This window comes from Rhinolophus ferrumequinum, chromosome 23 (assembly GCF_004115265.2).
Source record: "Rhinolophus ferrumequinum isolate MPI-CBG mRhiFer1 chromosome 23, mRhiFer1_v1.p, whole genome shotgun sequence".
NCBI classification, from domain to species: Eukaryota; Metazoa; Chordata; class Mammalia; order Chiroptera; family Rhinolophidae; genus Rhinolophus; species Rhinolophus ferrumequinum.
In genome coordinates, this window is record NC_046306.1 from 38,667,117 (window position 1) to 38,692,902 (window position 25,786).

At 38.4% G+C, this 25,786-nt stretch overlaps 1 protein-coding gene across 1 annotated transcript in view; it reads right to left on the reverse strand.

The window, feature by feature from the left end:
- Positions 1-25,786, reverse strand: part of DZANK1 (double zinc ribbon and ankyrin repeat domains 1) — a 102,488-nt gene that overhangs the window by 54,455 nt on the left and 22,247 nt on the right. The window contains exons 8-9 of the mRNA XM_033095191.1: positions 10,535-10,652; positions 3,460-3,573 (exon numbers count right to left, since the gene is read on the reverse strand). Coding sequence (XP_032951082.1) covers positions 3,460-3,573; positions 10,535-10,652 — 232 coding nt within the window. The remainder of the gene's footprint in view (positions 1-3,459; positions 3,574-10,534; positions 10,653-25,786) is intronic.

Here is a 25,786-nt window from a genome sequence, read left to right on the forward strand (position 1 = left end):
CAGATGTTATGGTGATAAAAGTCTCTCTAAAAATCAAGTGTGATTAAAATCTGTTCCTGCTTTCAACACTTCAGGGCCCAGCAGAAGAAAATCAAGCTGGGGACAATAGAGAAGGCACTATCTTCCACAACCTACCGCTCCCCAGCATTTAGCTCTGCAAAACCAAACTGCTTGCTAAGTTTTGAGGTACACCCTGCAGTTTCCAGTCTCGGTGCATTTTCCTGGCAAGTCCCACCTCACACACAAACACATACCCACAAGTGACTTCTCTTCGGCCCTCCCTTCCCCGTCTGGTAAATGCGTATTCCTACACAATATCCATTCAGATGATACCCCCTTCTTCAAAGCTATCCCTGGCCCTGGTCCCTGTTAAGTGCTACTGAATTCCTCTCCTCTGTGCTTCCCCACTGTTGTCACACAGCAGCCTAGCATACTGTCCCCCCCATGTCTTTCCTTGTAGAAAGAAAAGTCTGTGAGACTGTGCCTTTTTGGGATGTTATTTATCTCAATGTTTTACACCTCATGTCTCTCTATCTAGTCTCCAAAAGAGAGTTTGCAACCAATGACGAGTAAGATTCCCCATGGGCGGTGGGGGTGGTGGACAACTCAAGTCAGGCGGAACCCCGAGACCCCCGATGAGCTGCCTTAGAAAGACCTGGGAAGGGGCCTTGTCTCCCCTTCCCCCTGCCTGGGAAATGCCGCTGCTGACTCTAGCTTTCCCCTCTCACCTAATTGGGAGAAAAGTCTTGAGAGTGATAAGATTAAGCTCTCTCTGCTCAGCTCTGTGAAGCAATTTCGACATGTGACGTATGTCCCTTAAAGAGTTGCATACCTCACTTCAAGGACTTTCTGCTTCGGCTGTCTGAAGATCAACATAATTGGTTTGGGTTGTTTCTATAATGTGATAAATGAGTCCCACAAACCATGCCAGAAAAACACTACTACTCCCTTGTATACTTATCAATAAAAACCTCCAGTCGGCTTTATTCTGAGCTCCAGTCTTTCAGAACTGCGAGACCCCTGGCCTTCTGAGATTTAAAGTACATTAAATCTCTGTATATTTCTTTCTTAAAAACTTAACCCAAGACACCCCTTCTTGTACCCTCACTGCCCGTGTTGCGCTGGACGCGACACCCCACCACCATGACTGCCACCTATACCACGGCAAGCAGAAGCCCAGGTCATTAGATCAGGCACAGGAGCAGTAGGTCTAGGGGTCAGAGCCCAGGGACTGCAGTGTGCAGAGTGGTTCAGGTAGCAGCATGCTGGGAAATGTCACATCAAAAGGCACCTTTGAAAAAGCCCCTCAGTACCTGAGGTCTTGCACTGGAGGTGTAAGACGGAACCCAGAAAACTTGGGTGAACCTGAAGGAATGCTCATGGCTACACCATGGTGAAGGATACCAGCTGCCTGGGCCAATGCCCAAATGCCTGTGACTGCTGGAGGCCTCACTCCTTCCTCAGACCCCTCCCCCACCAACCCTCCCTCTTGTGGGGACCATAACGTGGGTGGGTATGCCATCTTGGCACTGCTGGGAGTTTGAATGTCTTCAAAATTCTTAGGGTGCAGAATATACTGTGTGTATGGTTAAGTTTCCAACCAAAACAAAAAAAGAGGGAGTATCAAAAGTGATTCAAATGTTTTGGTAAAAGTGAAACAATTAAGTGCTTCATTATTAATAGTATAAGACACACACTTGTTGAAGATACGTCTTCATGAAGAGTGATAGTAAATCACAGCAATCCAACGCTAAAACAAACAAAACACCAGGGAAAAACATAGTGCCAATAGAAATAATCACAAGATTCTCAGTTGTGGATAAAATGGTAAAGGCAAAAATCATTATTTCCTGTGATCCTGAGAAAAATTAACGTTTCAGAGAGCCTTTTATGGAAGCTGTACCAGTTCCAGGAATATTTAGCTAACGCTGAAGCTTGTTTACCCCGTAATTTCAAAATTCGTAATTCCCTTTGAAAACTCAACATCAGAAGTTAAACAGGCTTGAATTTCTCAATTTCATCTTTGAATTCTTAGCTGGTTTCCTCACTATGAAGTATATGTTCTGACTTTGGCCCATAAATAGAGTAGAAATAAATTGCAAGTGATCATCTGTCTCTCATAAAAATTCTGCTTTAAAAAGGGATCACTTCTGGATTTAATGCTACTAATCACTATAAAAGTCCTGTGTTTATTCTTAATATAGGATCCATAGTTGAAGAAAACAATTACTTACTTAGACCTTTTACTTGCCTGCCTTTGCACCAAATGGGAAGAACTCTGGATTTCAAATGCTGAAAGTGGCCTGATATATATTGAACTTGGCTCATAACCAATACTCACCCTTATTCTTCCAGAATAGTTCAGAGTTTGGATGATATACTCTTCAAATACCCTGGGTATGTATTAGTAAGAATAGGTTCTGCTGTGATTAACAAAACATCCAAAATAACAGTGGCTTGAATAAGGGAGAAATTGGAACTCTCTCATTATAAGAAGACAAGCTTCCAGGGCTGTTTGGTGGCTTCCTGAGGTAACTTTTAAAGTTTATTAAGATTGAAAATAGTCATCTAACAAAAAGAGCAGTAAATTTGCATCTACCTGACTTTGGCCCAGCAGTGCTTCAAAATCTCATTTCTGAAGGTTTATCTAGCCTGGGACACTTTGGAACCTTGCACAGTGAAGGGGAGCTTGGAAGTGGAAGGAAAAGTCGACTTATCTTTTCTCTCATAGAATTCAATACATTTGCCCATATAAAATCCACGTGGTCATTTTAGGAGTGTTACAGTTCTAATTTTATATTAAGTCCACAGATTTCCCTTATTGTTAATAAATTCTTCCTTTTTTTATCCTCCGAATTCTCTATTAAACCTATTTTATCCTCTAGTGATCTTTACTTGAGATTAAAGAGGAGGTGAATAGGCCTGTACACTGAAAAATGGAGGAAAGATACAGTTGTGTATTCAATAATTCTACCAAAAAATTTTTCACAATATATCATTTATCTAGAAAATTTTTTGAATGTATGCAGTGATGCTTAATTTTTTCATCCATGTGACTATTAATAGTTCTAATCATTCTTTTCTACATAATAGGGCCCCATAAACAAATAAAGCAAATGAAAGCATGAAGCCACATTAAGTACAAGATTAAAATTCAATATTAATTGCAATGATCAAGTTTAAATATAGAACTAAAAAAATTGTCTAAGTTAGCTTTAGTGCAGTTTGTCCTCCAACCACATTCAGGATATTTTTATGTATTTCTCTTAACATTATAGATCCAATTGGCAAGTTAAACTCTTGGGCAGCATGCCTTTCCAAAAATTAGAGTGGATTTTGTTCACAGATATTAGCTTATCAATTGTTAGCCAATTCCATCAGCTGAAGAAAGACATTTAATTGTTCAACATTACTTTCTATATACTTTATTCATGTTTTTATAAAATCACATTTCATTACCTTCAAGCGGAGGCTGGCCTGTGGTTGCAACTGTAGAGCAAGAGGAGTCTCACACACCACACAGATTGGCGTGTTCATGGGCACCAAGCTTCCACATTCTGCACATAAGTCCATCTGCACAAAGAAAAAGGTCAAGTTTGTCTTGGGATCTAAAAATGGAAGGCGTAAGTAAACCTTAGAATGTAAGATTTAGCTTGCTTTTGCAAAAATAATTTTTAAATAATTACTTTTATTCTTATTTTTTCCTATTAAGAGTAAAAACATGTTTATTGCAGAAAACAGAGGTGCAAAAAAAAAAAAAGGAAAAAAAAAACCTTCCTCCATGATGGAGTGAGGAAGTTGACCATCCTCTCCCCAAAAAGCAATTATAAAGTTGGATAAAACTGTCAAAAAAAACAATCATTTCAGGCTCTGAAAGTCAGCCAAAGACAGGCAACAAACTGAAAAGAACTGAAATTCAAATAAGAACACAAGTATGTATGGTTCTAGCATGAGGCAACTCCCATTCTTCTCTAGCTTTGTTAGCATGGTAGCTCCACCAGGGCAGAGCCAGCTGTAAAAATCAGAAGCCTTGTGACTGCTGATGAACATGGCTCACTTGATTTGGAGAATTTCTAAGGTGACTATCTCAGTGGCAAGTAAACAGGGAGGGCCAGTGGCTCCACTGTCTTGAGACTGTGGTCCTGTTTGGGGCAATCAATGGACCAGCAAGTAGCCAGGAATTTAACAGGGAGTTAAATTCAACTATATATAATAAGTCAACTATAGGGGACTAGATAAATACACATGCCCTTAGTTCAACGATATATAGTAAGTCAACTACAAGGGACTAGATAAACAGTCCATGTACTCTTAGTTGACTGGAGGTTATATGCATGTGCAGCATAAGCCAGAGAGAGCCCAAGCCACCCACACATTCTTGACTGCACATGGAGATTCAAGAGAGCTCAGCATAGGGACGGCCGGATGGCTCAGTTCGTTAGAGTGTGAACTCGGAACAACAGGATTGCTGGTTCAATTCCCACATGGGCCAGTGAGCTGAGCCCTCCACAGCTTGAAGAAAACGAGCTGCCGCTGAGGTTCCAAGGGGCGGCCAGATGGCTCAGTTGGTTAGAACGGAAGCTCTCAACAACAAGGTTGCCAGTTCAATTCCCACATGAGATGGTGGGCTGCGCTCCCTGCAACTAAAGACTGAAAACGGCAACTGGACTTGGAGCTGGGCTGCACCCTCCACAACTAGATTGAAGGACAATGACTTGGAGCTGATGGGCCCTGGAGAAACACACTGTTCCCCAATATTCCCCAATAAAATTAAAAAAAAAAAAAAGAGAGAGAGCTCAGCATAAAGTAAAAGCCGGGGCAGACTTCAAAACAGCCTGAAGTTTGAATGTTCTACACCCACACATAACTCTATCAACAGAGAGTGAAAGCCTTACTTATTTGAGCACAACTTCTGGCCAATCTTCAGTTATGCACTCACCAAGTTATGCACACCCAGGGGTAATCCCAGATTTATAAGTAAAAATAAGGGGAAAAAAACCCCGATATTATTGGCCAGAAATTGCAGGAGAAACTGCAGGAGAAACAGACATGAAGATTTAATCCAAGCAAACAACAAAACAAGAACACAAGGAGAAAAGTCAAAATCCAGAGTTATTACAATATGTTATCTAAAATGTCCAAAATTTAAAAACATTGAGACATAGCGCACTACCCCCCACAAAAAAATCCACAAAGTGCGACTCATACATATTCAAGGGGAAAATATATACTTAATAGAAATGGTCTTTGAGTATCCTGAGATGTTGAATTTAGCAGACAAAGATTTCAAAACAGCTATTATAAAAATGTTCAAAAAACTAAAGGAAACAATGTTTAAAAAATTAAAGAAATTATGATAACAATGATCAGAAAAATAGGGAATCTCAATAAAGAGATAGAAATTATTCTAAAAGAACCAAGCCAAAACCTGGAGTTGAAAAGTAAAATAATTAAAATTTTTAAAATTTCCGGAAGAACTCAACAGCAGATCAGAGATAATAGGAGAAAGAATCAGTGAACTTAAACATAGTTCAATAGAAATTTTCCCATCTGAAAAACAAAGAGATAAAAGATTGAAGAAAATAAACAGACCATCAAGACCTGTGGGGAAACACCCAAAATACAAAAATACATGTAATGGCAGTCCCAGAAGGGGATTGGAAAGGGGAAGAAAAAGAATTTGAAACAATAAAGGCCCAAAACTTCTCACATTTGAAAAAAAATAATAATCTACAAGTCAAATAAACTCTATCATTCACAAAAAAGATAAACACAAAGAGGTCCACACTTAGACCCATTATAGTCAAACTATTAAATGTTAAAGACAAAAAGAAAATCTTGAGAGCAGCAAGAGAAAAAACTATTTATGATATATATACATCAAAACTATGGAGGCAGTAAAATAACATGTTCAAGGGGCTGAAATTAAAAATAACTGACAAACAAGAATTCTGTAAAACTGCCCTTCAAACGTGAAGGTAAAAGGTCCGGCCCGGTGGCTCTAGGGGTTGGAGCTCCGTGTTCCTAACTCCTGAAGGCTGCCAGTTCAATTCCCACATGGGCCAGTGAGCTCTCAACCACAAAGTTGCCGGTTCAACTCCTCGAATCCCGCAAGGGATGGTGGGCTCCACCCCCTGCAACTAAGATTGAACAGGGCACCTTGAGCTGAGCTGCCGCTGAGCTCCCGGATGGCTCAGTTGGTTGGAGCGTATCCTCTCAACCACAAGGTTGCCGGTTCGACTCCCACCAAGGAATGGTGGGCTGCGCCCCCTGCAACTAGCAATGGCAACTGGACCTGGAGCTGAGCTGCGCCCTCTACAACTAAGACTGAAAGGACAACAACTTGACTTGGAAAAAAGGCCTGGAAGTACACACTGTTCCCCAATAAAGTCCTGTTCCCCTTCCCCAATAAAAAAAAAAAAGTGAAGGTAAAATAAACATTCTAAGATAAACAAAAACAGAGAGAAATTGCTAACAGACATGCCTTTAGTAAAGGAAGTCCTCTCACAGTAGATGATAACCTGAGTTCACAGTAAAGAACATGCTCTAGGCTCAAAGATACAAATACGTTGAAAGTAAAAGTATAGAAAAAGATATATAATGCAAATAGTAACAAAAGACAACTGAAGTGGCTACATAAATATCAGGAAAAAAAGACTTTAAAACAAGAAATATTACTAGAGACCAAGAGATATTTTGTGATGATAAAACAGTCAATAAAGTAGGAAGATACATAAATTATAAGTGTATACGAACATAACAACAAATCACCAAAATACATGTAGCAAAAACTATGAATCAGGCTTCTGGTAAGACTCCATCTAGCATCTGATCACTCTAAGCCTCGGTTTTTACTGGTGGACAATAGCGGTATTTTGGATCTCCAAGAATTAGCATCATTTCAGAGCCAGTATCTGGTAATCCTTCAAAGTTTGGGGCATTACCTTTTCCACAATGCATAGTCACTCTATTGACGGCAACAGGTTCCTTTGGAAAAGGCTTTGAGAAAGATTTATGGTTGAGATCCAGTCTCCTTCAATCAAGGAGCTCTGGGTTTGTGACTTGACTTAGATCTGAAAACTAGGTGACAGACTTAGATGTTGCATTGTGATGACTTAAATCAGGTTTCTGGCTACAAGACCCAGTGTTTTTTGTTTGTGTGTTTGTTATATAGACCATGCAAGAAATACATCTATTTCATCTCTAGGCACTACATGATCAGGTTCTGATTAGTGATGTCACTGCTGCCCTTTACAGTAGATGTGCCCACTTTGTCTTTGGCAGTTAATGGTGCCACTTGACCTCTGCTATTCTGGACCCTATTAGTCCCACTGAAATCAGGGAGCCCATGTCATGGCAGCATCCCCCATGATCACGTCTGGCCTACAAAGGAAAGCAGACACAGAACTCTTCAAGGATGCAGGTACTCCTTTCACTAATGAATCGAACAGTGCCTTAGTGAAGGAAGTATTCTGGGCCTTCTGGTGAAATGTCGTTGAGACTTGGGGGTCGAGGGCACACACGGTAGAGCTACTCCCACATTCCTATCTTCCCCCACATGATGTCAAGGAGGTTCTGATACCTCAGTCTTACAGTCCAGGCCACTACTGAATCCAAGTTTTAGTCAGCTAACAAAAAAGCAGTCAGAGCCACCTCCAGCTGTGTTAGCTAATATCCGGGATCTATAGAATGTGTACAATATCAATGAATTTGGCCAATTTAGTGTTATAGTCTGCCTTCATTTAAAACCCAGTCCTATACCTGTTCATCAAGGCCCTGCCAATACATATTAGCAAAACTGGACTCTTGTTTTCACGTGTAAGCCATTTTCTCCTGACCACAGTGTGCATCTGTCCTTCTACAGCAGGCTTGGAATGTCACAGGTTACTTGTGATGGGCCTAGAGGAGAATACCTTTCAAGGTACCGCTCAGGTGAGGTTATCACAGAGATATCAAGCAAAAGAAGGCCAGTATCATCAGACAGGAGGGCAAGCGACATCCACGGGCAAAGAGGCTCACAGTGAGTTAGGGGTTCAAGATTGTCGGTTTCATCTGGGTCCAACCCGAGATCGCCATTCTAAGTTTCAGGGTCTCTTTTTTCCCCACTTAATGTCCCACCACAAAAGAAACTTGGTAACAAGGTAAATTCAGCTGATGTTAGAACTCATCAACATATACAATTAAATTTTGTGTTTGGTTTCAGCAGTATAACCCTGGTTATAATAGTTTATTTTAGGATAGTCATGGGAGCTCTGGTTCCCACATTAGGACTTAAAGGTCCTGAGCTTGTCAGTTTCTGTGAATGCTCCTATGTACCCAGGAGAATCCACCCCACACCACGGTCCTTGCAGTCAGCTTTGCTGCCAGGAACAGTCAAGGGCGCAGCCTCCTGGCTACGCGGGACACTGCTTCAGTTGGCACTTCTTCACAGCTTGGTTAGTTGTGGTGCCACTTCATGCTATGGATTACTAGCATTCTGTTTCCCATCAGCAAGGAGCTCACACTGCTCTTGAGCAAAGGGAAAGACCAAGACATTTCCAAGACCTCATCTTTGCAGGTCTATTTCCTGGGGCCACTCCTGGTACCAACTCTGTATAAGTGAGAGTCCAGTCAGGAGACAGAAATCACACAGTAATTTGAACAGGGAAAGTTTAATAGAAATAATTAGTAGCTAGTAACAAAGCATTCACTACCAATGAGTAAAGCAAGCTCTAAAGAACGTACGAATACCCACTATAGGGTGGAGCCACTGCCTCCATGACTGAGGCAGAGAACTCAAAGAGGATCGAATTTGGAAGATGCACTTACAAAACGGGGTGTGGCATCACACGAAACGGAGGGTAGCAAAGTTCACTGGGGCAACACAGACCAGAGTTGGCAAGGGAAAAGCCACCCACCGGGGTCCTATGAAACTCAAGAGGGGTCACTTTCAGGGGAACTGGCAGAACATGCTGGGAAACCACGTGCAGGGCTGTTGCCACTGCTGAAACTTGTTGGGAAACCGACCAGTCGTACACTGAGACTATCTGGGAAGCTGGCTGAGGTGCCAGTGTGACTCGCTGAGAGCTGTTCATGGGATGCCACTGAGATTCACTGGAGTTCAGCACAACTAGGTATCCTGCAAGTTAGCCGAGCACCGTCGGAACATAAAGAGAGGAAAGCATCCCAGACCACGGAAGAGAGGCCAAGCCTATTCTTCTGCAGTGTCCTTCCACAGCAGTGTCCCTCTACTGGCAGAAATGAACATCAAGCCAGCTGGTGAAGGAGTAATGTTTAAAGGATTACAAGGCAGGGCAATGAACGGTGGATTTGAACCTTTGCATCTCTCTAAGGAGACTCTCAGTGTCTTGAGTCTAAGATCCTAGGAGTACAATCTGACCCTCTGAATTCCAGAAACTCAGCTGTGAGCAGAACACAATAAGTACTCGGTAAATAATTTAAATTACAAAGCTGTTTATACATTATAAAATATTAGTAAATATAATTTGGGGGCCAGTATCGATGTTTCAAAGTTCATCATTTTAAATATTTATAATCTCTGATAACCCTTTCTCTCTGTAAAAACAAAGAAAGTTCTGAAAATCTGTTTTCTGGCAGGTAAAAACTAATTTTGATATTGCACCAACGAATATAAGCAGGGAAAACTCAAACCAATGAGACCGTTCATATTTTATTTGCTGTATTATCTTCAAGGAGTTCAAAATATAGAAGTAAATTAAACGAACAACATATCCATTTAGTATCTGACCCCTAGCTTGCAGTCATAACTCAATTCTAAAACTCTGGACTTTGAACTCACTGAATTAGTGATGTTTTCTTAATGACTATCTTTTTTAAATGATCATTTTTTCACTCAACTTCCCAGATCCTTTTATTTCATGTAAACTCCAATTTAAAAAAAACAAAGCATCAAGTGCATAAGAGATGACACATTTTGATGAAGATTCTGATTTTTAGTAAGCCACGTGTTTTCTAACTAACTACAAACTTAGTGGTACGATAATATCAATTACTATCTATCTTAGCCAAAATTTTTTAATTTAGATACACTGATCAATCTATATCCTATTTAACAGAAGTGAAATATCTCTGTTCACAGATATGATGATCTTCTATGTAGCTATATATAAATAGCTTTTTTGGACAGAATGATGTATCTTATGGATATATATAGACCTGTAATTAGTACTTCTTGTCATTTATTTCTAGAATATATTTCCTTATTGTATCCAGGTTATGAACAGAAATATTATGTAAGTAGAAAATATGTATTTACCCATGCTCGCGCCATTAAAACAATAAGATTTCAGTTTCCTTCTGAGCCTGTACCTCCACAAGGCCACAGAAAAGAAATGGCGTTGCAAACAAGATTTTTCATTCCTAAATAGGTGTCTGGATAATAAATTAATCTGCCAGTAATTTTTTCAACAAGTATTTATGTTTATACTTTGTGTGTGCCAGGTACTGTACTACTGCTGCAAATAAAGATCAGATAAACCAATAAAAAAAAGATTTTAAGGATTCTGCTGCTCACCTGAGCTCCTTCTGGGGGTGGGAGACGACAGCCAAATATGGGTGGGACAGGTGAGCCACATTCTTGACAGAAGCGAGCAAAGGGATCAGATGGGCGGGGGGCAAGGCAGTGTGCACACCTACAACAAAAGAGGTTCTGAATTGGCCATGTTCTGATAGGTTTACATTAAGAAGTCAGATAAATATCTAAAAGTATTCAAACATTTTCCCCCTTTCTCCCGCCTCACCCCCCTTCTACTCCCCCTTCTACTTAATGGTTCAAGCCATTGTTTCTCAGTCTAGTTGTGTAGGATACAACTCCCTAGCCCATGCTGGTATTATGAGCCTTGCGCTTACCCTCCCCCACCAAGGCAGTAGGTCGTCAGTCAGCCACTCACAGCAGCTCTCGCCCGCTGCCGGCCACTCACGCTGGCCACGGCCCATTCATGGCAGCACATGGTAGCCCAAGGCAGCACTCGGCAGCCCACGGCAGCCCAGCTCCAGGAAGAGCTGTTGTTCACAATCTTAGCTGTAGAGGGCGCAGTTTACTGGCCCATGTGGGAATCAAACCGGCGACCTCTGCTTAGGAGCACAGCGCTCCAATCACCTGAGCCACTGAGCTGGCCCACAAACATTTTAAAAACTAACATAAAAAACAATGAGCAGAACACTCTCAAAGACTGTGGGATAAAATCAAGATGAAAGATTCTTCTCTAGTCATTTTATTATAAAGTGACGTCACAGCTGGAACCACTGGTGCCGTTCACCTGTAGGCCAGACCCATCTCACTTCCTGACTGCAGCTGAAGTTTATCAGCAGCCTTGATCACTTCTTTGTGGGCTCTGGCTTGTCCTTTCACATTGGATTTGATGTGTCTGAGGGTGAGCCATGGGAATTCCAGTCATGTCTACGTTGCATTTTTATGACTTCCTACCTGAGCACTGAGCCCAGTCTGTGTGACACTTTGGAGGGTCACTGTTAGTCAAGCCCTGCCTTTGTCTTCACTCACCTGGTCACAGTCCCAAAGCCTTGCCCCAGCAACATCTGACCCCATTTCTTGGGAAGCTGGATGCCATCAATTAGTTCTTATCCACCTACCTGGATTCTGGATATCAGATCAGTGAAAGCATTAACAAAATTCAACACCCTTTCATGTAAAAAAAAAAAATTCCATAAACTAAGAACAGAGGGAAACATTCTCAACATGATTGTGGGGACAGAGCCCCAGAGAGCAGTTTCCAGGCTCTCGGCCTCACGTGGAGGGGTGCTGGCTCAGGTAGTAGATGGCCATCAGCTGTGGCTAGTTGGCCGTCAGCTGTAACCAGTGATCCACTGGCCACTAATATAACTGCCATGGCTTTGCTAGCAGAAAATGGGGGCTAGCAAGAAGATGGTGGCTGAGCCTGCAAGCGGTGCAGTGAGGGTTGCGAACAGTGTGGCTCCTGCTTCCTGTGTCTCCAACCCAGCCACCAGCGAGAATATAGTAATATGACTCCCCTACCTATGGCTCTGTGGGTGTTCCTTTTTGGCCTCACCATGTCCTGCGTTCTTATTTGGGGAGCGGGAGCAGAGACCCTGCCGGCTGCCCCGCACGACAATGACAAAGGCCACATATGGAAAAACCCACGGCTAACATCATACTCAATGGTGGAAGACTGAAAGCTTTTCCCCTAAGTTCAAGAACAAGATAAGGATAACTACTTTCTATTCAACATAGTATCAGAAGTTCTAGCCTGAGCAATTAGGCAAGAAAAGAAATAAAAGGAATACGTTAAATTATCTCTGTTCACAGATAAGATGATCTTATATGTAGAAAACCTGAGAGAATACACACACACAGCAAACTATTAGAATAAATGAATTCAGGCAAGTGGTAGGGTAAAAAAGAAAATAACCCAACACACAAAAGTCCATTGTATTCCTATGAATAATTGAGAAGGAAATTAAGAAAACAATTTCATTTATAATAGCATCAGAAAGAATAACATACTTAGGAATAAATATAACCAAGGAGATGAAAGCCTTCTACAACAAAAACTACTACTCTGAAAGAAATTAAAGAAAACATAAAGGAAAGATGTCCTGTGTTCATGAATCAGAAGACTTAATATTGTTAAGATAAAAATACTACCCTAAGCCGGCCGGCCCAGTGGCTCAGGCGGTTAGAGCTCCATGCTCCTAACTCCGAAGGCTGCCGGTTCGATTTCCACATGTGCCAGTGGGCTCTCAACCACAAGGTTGCCAGTTCAATTCCTCGAGTCCCACAATGGATGGTGGGCAGCGCCCCCTGCAACTAAGATTGAACATGGCACCTTGAGCTGAGCTGCTGCTGAGCTCCTGAATGGCTCAGTTGGTTGGAGCACATCCTCTCAACCACAACGTTGCCGGTTCGACTCCCGTCAAGGGATGGTGGGCTGTGCCCCCTGCAACTAGAAAATGGCAACTGGATCTGGAGCTGAGCTGCGCCCTCCACAACTAAAACTGAAAGGACAACAACTTGAAGCGGAATGGCACCCTCCACAAGATTGAAAGGGCAACAACTTGACATGGAAAAAAAAAAAGTCCTTGAAGTACACACTGTTCCCCAATCAAGTCCTGTTCTCCTTCCCCAAAAAAATCTTTTTTAGAAAAAATACTACCCTAAGCAATCTACAGATTCAATGTAATCCCTATCAAACTCCCAATGACATTTTTTTCAAAAAGAAAAACTCATCCTAAATTCATTATGGAATCACAAGGAACCCCCAATAAACAAAACAGTCTTTAAAAATAACAACAAAATCGGAGGACTCACACTTCCTGATTCCAATGTTTACTACAAATCTAATAAAAGCAGTGTTGTTGTAGCATAACGACAGACATAGAGACCAATAGAATAGAATAGAGAGCCTAGAAATAAACCCTTGCACATATGGTCAAATGGTTTTGGAAAAGGGTGCCAACACCATTCAAAACTGTCTTTTCAACAGTGGTGCTGGGAAAAATGGATATCCACATGCAAAAGAATGAATTTGGAACCTTACCTTATACTACATACAAAAATTAACTCAAAATGGTCCAAAGATCTGAACGTTAAGAGGTAAATCTATAAATCTCTTAGAAGAACACATAAAGGACAAGTCTTTATGACACTGAACTTGGCAGTGATTTCTTGGATGTGATACCAAAAAGCACAGTCAATAAAAGAAAAAAAACAAACTGCACTTGATCATAATTAAAAACTCTGTATCAAAGGATACTATCAAGGGAATGAAAAGACAACCAAAAATGGGAGAAAATATTTCCAAATCATATATCTGATAAGGGATTAATAATATCCAGAGTATATAAAGAAGTCCTGCAACTTAACAAGAAAAATAAACAATTCATTGAAAAATGAGCAAAAGACTTTAGTAGATATTTCTTCAAAGAAGAAATACAACTGGCCAAGAAACATATGAAAAGATTCTCACTATCACTTGCCATTAGGGAAATGGAAATCAAAACCAAAATGAGACGCTATTTTTTGTCATTAGGATGGCTATTAACACAAAAAATGGAAAATGAGAGTTGACAAGAATGTTAAAAAAACTGAAACACTTGTGCATTTCTGATGGAAACATAAAATGATGCAGCTGCTGCAGAAAACAGTTTGGCAATTCTGCAAAAAGCTAAACATAGAGTTACCATATAATCCGGAAATTTCACTCTTAGGCAAATACCCAAATGAATTGAAGGCAGGGTCTCAAAATAAATATATGTACACCAATGCCACAACAGCATTATTCACAATAGTCAAATGGTAGAAATAACTCAAATATTAATCAACAGATGACTGGATAAACAAAATGCGGTATATACATACAATGGAATATTATTTATGTTTAATAAGGAATGTAGCTCTGATACATGCTACAGCATGGATGAACCTGGAAAACATGCTAAGTGACATACGTCAGACACAAAAGGACAAATATTGTCTGATTCCACTTATAGGAAGTAACTAGAATAGGTAAATTTATAGAAACAGAGAGTAGAGTAGAGGTTACCAGGTGTTGCAAGGAGAGGGTAATGGGGAGTTCTTGTTTAAGGGGAATCAAGTTCTATTTAGAATGATGAAAAAGTTCTAGCAATGGATAGTGGTGATGGTTGCACCATATTGTGAATGTACTTAGTGCCACTAAATTTTACATTCAGTGTTAAAATGGTAAATTTTATTTATGCATATTTTGCCACTATAAAGAAGTATAAAGGACCTCAAAAATAACTGATTATATGAAACAAAAGTAATACTGTATTGTGGGGTTCATAATTATAAAAGTAAAGGGTATGACCACAATAACAGAAAGGCTATTGGTATTCAATTATTGGAAATATACTGTCATAAAGTTCTGGTGTTAAATATGAAGTAGTATAACACAACTTAAATATAAAATGTAATAAGTTAAGAAAATATGTATACTATAAGCCCTAGAGCAACCACTAAAAATAAGGTATAACTAATAGACCAACAAAGGAGATAAAATAAAATGGAATTATATTAGGTTGGTACAAAAGTAATTGACGTTTAAAAGATTAAAAATAATTGAAAAACCGCAATTACTTTTCCACCAAGCTAATAAAACATACCCAATTAATCCAAAAGAAGGCAGAAAACAAATAAAAGACAACAAAGAATAGATAAGACTAACAAAACAAATAGCGCAACGGTTGATTTCAATTCAAACTTATCAATAATAAGAATAAATATAAATACTCTCAACACTTCAATTAAAATGCAGAGATTGTCAGACATGATTCTTAACAAAGCAAGACCTAATTCTATGCTAGTTTTGAAGAATCCAACTTTATAGAGAGACACAAATAGGTTAAAAACAAAAGGATGAAAGATTTACCATGCAAACACTAATTTTAAGAAAGCAGGAGTGACTACATTAATATCAGACAAAACAGGTTTCTGAGTAAAGAATATTACCAGAGTTGAAGGTTATTTCATAGTGAAAAGGAGGGGCCAATTCAGCAAGAGGACAAAAATCCAACAGGTTTATATACTTCATAATAGAGTTTCAAAGTACATGAAGCAAGCTGATAGAAACGCAATATTAAGTAGACAAATTCACAATTATAATCATAGATTTCAACACAATTTTCTCAATAGTCAATTAAACAATAGACACAATCAATAAAGACAGAGACAATTTAAACAATACTCTCAACCGACTTAACCTAACTGACATTTATAGAACCATCACCCTAGCAAAATACACATTCTTTTCAAGTGCACATGAAACATTTACCAATCAAATCATGTATGTTCTCTGACCAAAAAAGGAATTAAATCTTAAATAAACACCAGAAGATACAAGGAAAATCCCCAAATATTGAGAAATTTAATAAAACACTTCTAAATAGCTCATGGGTCAAAAAGAAATAACAAGGATAGTTAGAAATGGTTTAAACTAAATAAAATGAAAACACAATGTATCACAATTTGTGAGCTTCAATTAAAGCAGTATTCAGGAGGAAATGCCTATATTAGAGTTCTAAATGCCTATATTAAAAAAGAAAGGCTTCAAATGAATGGCTTCGTCTTCCACATTAAAGAAATTAGAAAAAGAAGACCAAATGAAACTCAAGATTCATTCAAAAAGAAATAAATACGAAAGATGTATCTATTAAACAAATTGAATAATGTGCAGTTTTAAAATTGTCCTTAAAACTCTGGACCTCAATGCCTTCACTGATAAATTCTACCAAACACGTAAGGAAAAAATACCAATTCTACACAAAATCTTTCAGAAAATTGAAGAAGAGAGAATATTTCCCAACTCATTTTATGAAGTCAGAATTATCCTGATAAAAAAACTAGACAAAGATATTATTACAAGACAAAAAACTATACACCAATATCTCTCATACACATACATGCAAAAAATCTTTATAATTTAGTGGATCAGATTAAACATTATGAAAATGGATTTTTTCTCAGAAATGTATAGTTGATTTAAAACTTGAAAATCAATCATTATTATTCACCACATGAACAGAAAAAGAAAAACCATATAATCATTTTAATGCATGGAGAAAATATTTTGGACAAAATCCAACATTTAGTCCTGATTAAAAAAAAGAAAAAAATAAATAAAACTCAGCAAACTAGAAATAGAAGAAAATTTCTTCATTCTGAAATTTCAAGAAAAACCCTACAGCAAATATCTTTAATGTCAAGAAATGGAATACTTTCTCCCTAAGATCAGGAATAGGCAAGGATGTCTACTGTCACCATGTCTATAACAAATTTACTGGCAGTTTTGGCCAGTGCACAAGTCAATAAAAAGAAAGAAATGGGGCCTATATAGGAAATGAAAGAGTAAAATATCTTTTTATTTGCAGTGACCTGATCACTTAAACAGATAATTCTACGGAATCTACCAAAAGAGTTAAAAGAATAAGTGAGTTTAGTAAAGTTCCAGGATATATGGCCACTACACAAAAATCAATTGTATTTTATATTCTAGCAATAAATAATCACAAATTTACATTTTAAAAGCAATAACATTTATGACAGCATCAAAAAAATGAAATACTTAGGGATAAATTTGACAAAAGATATGTAAAGCCTGTGCACTAAAAACTACATAATGTTGCTAAAAGACATTAAGGAAGACCTAAATAATGATGAAATATACTATTTTCCTAGACTTTAGAGACTCAAAATTGTTATGTCAATTTTCTTTAAATTAATATATAAATTTAATGCAACCCAAATCAAAATTCTAGTAGACATTTTACAGATTTTGGCAAGCTAATTTTAAAATGTATTTAAGAATGCAAAGAATCTAGAATAGCCAAAACATTTTTGTTAATGAAGAAAAAAGTTGGAGAATTTATAATACTTGGTTTCAAAACCTATTATAAAACTCTAGTAATCAAAGCAGTGTAGCAGTAAATAAATATAAACAAAAATCAATGAACCAGAATATAGAGTCCAGAAAACAGATTAACACAAATATTGTCAATTGCTTTTATATATTCCAAAGTAATCAATGGGGAAAGGATCATCTTTTCTGGAATAAATGGATATCCATATGCAAAAAATATGAGCCTGAACCCTTACCTCATACCACATTCAAAATTAACTATATATGGATCACAGACCTAAATGTAAGAGATAAAACTTCTAGAAGAAAACATAGAAGAAAATATTAGTGAGTGGGGAAATGTCTTGGATTTAGGAAAGATTTCTTCAATACATCAAAATAAGCAGGAAGTATAAAAGTAAAATTAATATGTTAGATTTCATCAAAAGTAAAAACATTAACTCTTTAGGAAAAAAAAACAGCTTTTCGTAAAAATGAAAAGCCAAAGACTGGGAGAACATATTGGCAAAGCACATATCTAACAAAAGAGAACATGTATAATTCTATAATGGCAAGCTATAGAATCAAATTTTAAAAAAGGACAAAAAGGACAAAAAGGACCAGCCCGGTGGTGGCTCAGGTGATTAGAGCTCCATGCTCCTAACTCCAAAGGCTGCCGGTTCGATTCCCACATGGGCCAGTGGGCTCTCAACCACAAGGTTGCCAGTTTAACTCCTCGAGTCCGGCAAGGGATGGTGGGCTCCGCCTCCTGAAACTGAGATTGAACACGGCACTTTGAGCTGACCTGCCGCTGAGTTCCCGATGGCTCAGTTGGTGGAAGCGCGTCCTCTCAACTACAAGGTTGCTGGTTCAACTCCCGCAAGGGATGGTGGGCTGCGCCTCCTGCAACTAGCAACGGCAACTGGACCTGGAGCTGAGCTGCGCCCTCCACAACTAAGACTGAAAGGATAACAACTTGAAGCTGAACGGCACCTTCCACAACTAAGATTGAAAGAGCAACAACTTGACTTGGGAAAAAAAAAAAAAGTCCTGGAAGTACACACTGTTCCCCAATAAAGTCCTGTTCCCCTTCTCCAATAAAATCTTTTAAAAAAATAAAAAATAAAAAAGGACAAAAAGCTTGGACAGTTTCCCAAAAAGATGCATGGACTACAAATAAGCACATTAAAAAATGTTCAAAATCATTAGTCACTAGGAAAATGCAAATGAAAACTACATCGACCACCTCACTAGAATGGACAAAAACAAAAGTGTTGGTGAGGATGCAGAGAAACTATAATTATCATACACTGTTCGTGGGAATGTAAAATGGTACAAACCCTTTGGAAAATCGTTTTGACAGTGTTTTTTTCAAAAAGCATACACCTATCAGTGTGTCAGTGATGATGGTGGATTAGATAAACACTAACTGCATCTCAGGATCACACCAAAATTACAAATAAATTAAAGAACAACAAACTTCAAGATTCATCTGAACACTAGCTAAACAGAACCACTATAACTAAGGATATAAAGATGAGGCCATGTTGAGACTGGTAGGATGGGCGAAGACGCGAAACGGGCTGACCCCAAACCCACAGAAACAGGTTGAGTGCCAGGGGGGTGGGGAAACCTTGGTGGCAAATATCTACCCCAGAAGAGGGAGAGGGGTTCCCCAGCCCAGGCGTCCTGTGCTGGGAAGAGGAGTTCCCACGGCATCTGGCAGTTGAAATCAGGAAAGACTCTGCCTGCCCTTCCCTATGGGGCAGAAGGTGCCTAGAAACCCAGATGCTCTCTTGTAGAGCCAACACACAGACTCACTTGCTGGCGGGCACTCAACTAGTCTTTGGTGGAAGGGGTTGCAGTTCAGGAGGCCCAGGGACATGCGGGGAAGGACTGAACTAAGTACCTTTGGTGCAAGAACTGGAGAGATGGGAGTCATTGTTTTCTGTGTGGGGCCTGCACATGTGTGGCTTACAGGGGGGAGCCATCTTTTTAGGATTAATCCCTCCCCCAAAGGCCAAAGTCTAGGACTGCACTGGTCTGGTGGAATCTTGCATTCACTGTGTTGGTGACACCCTGGGTGCCCTCCATCCCCATAGCTTGTGCTACATCGCCTGGGAAACTCCTGATAGCATAGAGGCGCGGTGGCTGGTCATAGTGTTTTTGGGGCATTTTTGTGGGGTTGTTGCGGGCCCATCATCTGCCTGGGAGCAGAGACTGCACTGAACTTGTATAAACCACTGACCACACCTCTTAGCCCTCTGGAACCCTACACTGTCCACACAGACGTGCACTGGCAGGGGCACTTTTGGTTCCTGGGTGACCAGTCCTTCCCCACAAGCCCAGGAGGAGGTTTTTTTTAGAGCAGTGGACAATCAGCAACAGCCTGGGGAGATTTTGGTGGTGAACAGTGACCCAAAAACTATACCGCAGCCCCTCGAGAGCAGTTCTTGGGAATTTGCAAGCCTGAGGTGGTGGTTGGCTTCAGTGTTCTTGGGGTGCTGGGCAAGGTGGTCACAGGCCAGGTACTGGTGTAAGAACTGAATCTGCACAAATGTAAAAATCACCATGGAAAACCATGAAAAATAACCAGTCAGAAATAAAGAATACAATAACTGAAATGAAGAATATGCTAGAAGGAAACACCAGCAGATTAGAGGAAGCAGAGGATCAAATCAGCGATTTAGAAGACCAGGTAGCAGAATACACCCTATCAGAACAACAAAAAGAAAAAAAGAATAAAAAACAATGAAATAGTTTAGGAGAACTGTAGGACAACATCAAGCACAACAACATTCACATCACAAGAGTACCAGAAGGAGAAGAGAGGGAGCAAAGGATCGAGAACTTATTTGAAGAAATAATGACTGAAAACTTCCCTAACCTGGTGAAGGAAAATGACATACAAGCCCAGGAAGTGCAGAGTGTCCCAAACAAGATGAACCCAAACAGGCCCACACAAAGACACATCATAGTTAAAATGGCAAAGGTTAAAGACAAAGAGAGAATCCTAAAAGCAGCAAGAGAAAGACAGCTAGTTACTTACAAGGGAGCTCCCATAAGACTATCAACTGACTTTTCTACAGAAACTTTTCAGGCCAGAAGGGAATGGCAGGAAATATTCAGACTGATGAGAAACAAGGGCCTACAACCAAGATTGCTCTACCAAGCAAGGCTATCATTTAAAAATTGAAGGAGAGATAAAGAGCTTCCCAGAAAAGAAAAAGGTAAAGGAATTCATTACCACCAAGCCAGTATTACAGCATATGTTAAAAGGGCTTCTTTAAACAGAAGAAAGGATAAAATAAACTAACTAACAAAGACTAGAAATACAAATAATAAAATGGCAATAACTGTGTACCTATCAATAATCACTTTAAATGTAAATGGATTAAATTCTCCCATCAAAAGACATATGGTAGCTGGATGGATAAGAAAACAAGACCCATGCATACGCTGTCTATAAAAGACCATCCTCAGATCAAAAGACACACACAGACTGAAAGTAAAGAGATGGGATATTTCACACAAATGGAAATGAGAAAAAAGCTAGGGTAGCAATACTTATATCGTACAAAATAGACTTTAAAACAAAGGCAATAATAAAAGACAAAGAAGGGCACTGCATAATAATAAAGGGATCAATCCATCAAGAGTACATAACCCTAGTAAACATCTACGCACCCAACATGGGAACCCCAAAATATATAAAACAAATATTGACTGACATAAAGGGAGAGATCGACAATAACACTATCATAGTAGGGGAATTTTACATCCCATTGAAAACAATGGTTAGAATCTTCCAGACAGAAAATCAACAAGGAAACAGCATCCTTAAATGACACACTTCGACCAGATGGATTTAATTGATATTTTTAGAGTATTTCACTCCAAGGCAGCAGAATACATATTCTTGTCATGTGTACATGGAACATTTTCCAAGATAGACCATATGCTAGGCCACAAAACAAGTCTCAATACACTTAGGAAAACTGAAATCATATCAAGCGTCTTCTCTGACCACAGAGCTATGAAACAAGAAATTACAAGAAAAAAACCAGAAAACACACAAACACATGGAGTCTGAATAACATGCTACTAAATAATGAATGGGTCAACAATGAGATCAAGGAAGAAATCAAAAGACACCTAGAGACAAATGAAAATGAAAACACAACAACCCAAAAATCTATGGGATGCAGCAAAAGCAGTCAAAAGAGGGAAATTCATAGCAATGCAGGCCTACTTAAAGAAACAAGAAAAATCTCAAATCAACAGTCTATCTTTACACGTAAGAGAACTGGAAAAAGAACAGCAAAAAAAGCCCAAAGTGACTACAAGGATGGAAATAATAAAGATCAGGGTGGAAATAAATGAAACAGAGACCAAAAAAGATAAATAAATAAATACAAAAGATCAATGAAACCAAGAGCTGGTTTTTCGAAAAGATAAACAAAATTGACAAACCTTTAGCCAGACTCAACAAGAAAAAGAGAGAGAGAATCCAAATTAATAAAATCAGAAATGAAAGAAGTGACAGCAGACACCACAGAAACACAAAAAATTTTTAAGAAAATACTACAAGCAACTATATACCAACAAATTAGACATTCTGGAAGAAATGGATAAATTCCTAGAAGCATAAAATCCTCTAAGGCTGAATCAAGAAGAAACAGAAAATCACAACAGACCAATTACCAACAATGACATCAAATCAATAATCAACAATCTCCCAACAAACAAAAGTCTTGGACCAGATGGCTTCACAGGTGAAGTTTACCAAACATTCAAAAAAGAATTAACACCCATTCTCCTCAAACTATTCCAAAAAATCCAGAAGAAAGGAAGGCTCCCAAGCTCATTTTATGAGCCCACCATAACCGTGATTCCAAAACCAGACAAAGACATTACAAAAAAAATAAAACTATAGGCCACTATCCCTAATGAACATACATGCAAAAATCCTCAAGAAATTATTAGCAAACTGAATTCAGCTGTACATTAAAAAGATCATATACCAGGATCAAGTGGGATTCATTCCTGGTATGCAAGGTTGGTTCAATATCCACAAACCAATTAACGAGATACACCACATCAGACAAAATGAAAAATAAAAACGATATGGTCATATGAATAGTCAAAATCCAGCATCTATTTATGATACAAACTCTCAGTAAAGTGGGACTAGAGGGAACATACTGCAACATATGCTAATGCTAAAAGCATTCCCATTAACATCAGAAACAAAACAAGGATGCCCAGTTCCACCACTTTTATTCAATATAGTACTGGAAGTTCTAGCCACAGCAATCAGACAAGAAAAAGAAATAAAAGGCATCCAAATTGGAAAGGAGGACGTAACATTGTCATTATTTGCATATGACATGATGCTATATACCGAGAACCCCAAAGATTCCACCAAAAAAACTATTAGGATGATAAATGAATTTAGTAAAGTAGCAGGATACAAAACTAATATTGAGAAATTGGTTCCATTTTTATACATCAATAACAAACTATCAGAGAAATTAAGAAAACAACTCCATTTACAATTGCATGAGAAAAATACCTAGGAATAAATTTAATCTAGGAAATAAAAGACCTGTAACCAGAAAATTGTAAGACATTGAAGACAGAAATTAAAGAAGGCACAAATAAATGGAAAAATATACAAATTCATGGAATTGAAGAATATTCACAAATGGAACTGAAGAATATTCACAAATTCATGGAAATGAAGAATTAATATAGTTAAAATGTCCATAGTACTCAAAGCAATATATAGATTTAATGCAATTCCTATCATAATACCAATGGCATTTTTGACAGAACTAGAACAAATAATCCTAAAATTTATATGGAAGCATAAAAGACACTGAATAGCCACAGCAATTCGGAGAAATAAGAATAAAGCAGGAGGTTTCATGCTATCTGATACTAAATTATCCTACAAGGTTATAGCAATCAATATAGCGTGGTGTTGGCATTAAAACAGACACATAGATCAATGGAACAAAATACAGAGCCCAGAAATAAATCTATGCCTATATAGTCATTTAATCTATGTCAAAAGAAGTAAGAATTTACATTGGGGTAAAGAGAGTTTATTTAATAAATGGTGCTGGGAAAACTGGACAGTTTACATGCAAAAAAAAAAAATGAAACTGGACCACCTTTTTACACCATATACAAGAATAAACTCAAAATGGATTAAAGACTTAAATGTAAGACCCTAAACCATAAAACTCCTAGAAGAAAATGTAGCTAGTAAACTCGATGACATTATCCTTAATAATATATTTACTAATATATCCCCTCGGGAAAGGGAAGCAAAAGAAAAAATAAACATATGGGAGTACATCAAAGTAAAAAGTTTTCTTCACAGCAAAGGAAAACATCAACAGAACAGAAAGACATCCTACTGAATAGCAGAAGATATCTGCCAATGATACATGTGATAAGGGGTTAATATCCAAAATTTATTACAAAAACTCATATAACTCAACACCAAAAAAACAAACAACCCAATTAAAAAATGGGCAGAGGACATGAAGAGACATTTCTCTAAAGAGAACATACAGATGTCTAATAGACATATGAAAACATGCTCAACATCACTAATCAGTAGAGAAATGCAAATAAAAACCACAACGAGATACCATCTCACTCCTGTCAGAATGGCCATCATCAATAAATCAACAAACACCAAGTGCTGGCGAGGATGTGGAGAAAAGGGAACCTTCATGCAATGTTGGTGGGATTTCAAATTGGTGCAGTCACTATGGAAAACAGTATGAAGGTTCCTCAAAAAATTAAAAATAGAACTACCTTATTACCCAGCAATTCCACTCCTGGGTATTTATCCAAAGAAATCCAAAACAGTAATTCATATGTTGATTGCAGCACTATTCACAGTAGGCAAGATATGGAAACAACTGAAATGCCCGTCATAGATGACTAGATGAAGAAACAATGATAAATTTATACAATGGTGTATTACTCTGCTACAAAACAAACGAAATCTTAACATTTGCAATAACACAGATGGACCTAGAGAATATTATGCTAAGTGAAATAAGTCAGACTGTGAAAGACAAATACCATATGATCTCACTTATATGTGGAATCTAAATAGAGTAAATGAGCAAACAAAACAGATTAGACTAAGAGATACAGAGAAAAAAACTGATGGTTGCTAGATGGGAAGTGGTTGGGGATAAGGGAGAAGGTGAAGGGATTAGAAAGGAAAAGGTCACAAAACAGTCGGGGGATGTGAACTACAGTATGCGGAATATAATCAATAATGTTGTAAAGACTATGTAGGATGTCAATGGGTACTGGACGTATGGGGGAATCACTTCGTAGACTGTGTAGATGCCTGACCACTGAAGTAGAATAATATTGAATGTCAACTGTAATTAAACACACATATGCATGCGCAGGCAGTGCCAAGAAAATGTATACACATTTTAAGAAAGGAAAACTGTATTAAAATTGTAATACTCAATATATACTGATAACAAAAGATGAATACAAATCAAGTTTAACTTCTGCAATTATAAGAAGTGCTCAAAGTGGTTACCATCAGTGTCCAGTCACTTCTGATTATGGTGAACTTCTGCTTGAGCAACGTTGACCAAAGTGTCCACTTGTGTACATTTTTTTGGCACCCCCGGTATATAGTCATGGGATGTAAAGTACAACATAGGGAATATAGTCAATGGCATTGTAACAGCTATATATGATGTCAGAGAGGTAATAGACTGGATGGGAGTTATCACTTTGCGAGGCATGTAAATGTCTCATCATTATGTTGTGTTGTAAACCTGAAACTATTATTTAAAAAAAAGTTAAAAGAAAAAGAAAAAAACCGTACACCTATCATACGACTCTGTCATCCCACTGCTAGGTATTTACCTGAGTGAAATGAAAGTATCTGCACACAGTATCACTTGGGTACAAATGTTCATAGCAGCTTTATCTGCAACAGCCAAAAACTGTAAACAACCTTGATGTCCATCAATAGGTAACTACTAACTGGATAAACAAACTGTGATATATCCATATAATGGAATACTATTTAGCAATAAAAATAAATAAATGTTTGGTACATGTAAGACATGGGCGAGTATCAAAATAATTAGGCTGAGTGAAAGAAGCCTGGCAAAAAAAAAAAAAAAAAAAGGAGTAGACACTGAATCATTCCATTTACATATGCAATCAAATGCAAACTAAGCTATAGTGACAAGAAGCAGATCTGTAGTTGCCTAGGGATGGGGAGGGGCACAAGAGAAATTTCAAAAAGGTACCATGTAGGAAACTTTTGGAGGTGATAAGATTTGCTCATTTTCTTGCTTGTGGTGATAGTTTCAAGGTTATATACACATGTCAACTGTATTCATTAAATAAGTACAGTTTATTATATGCCA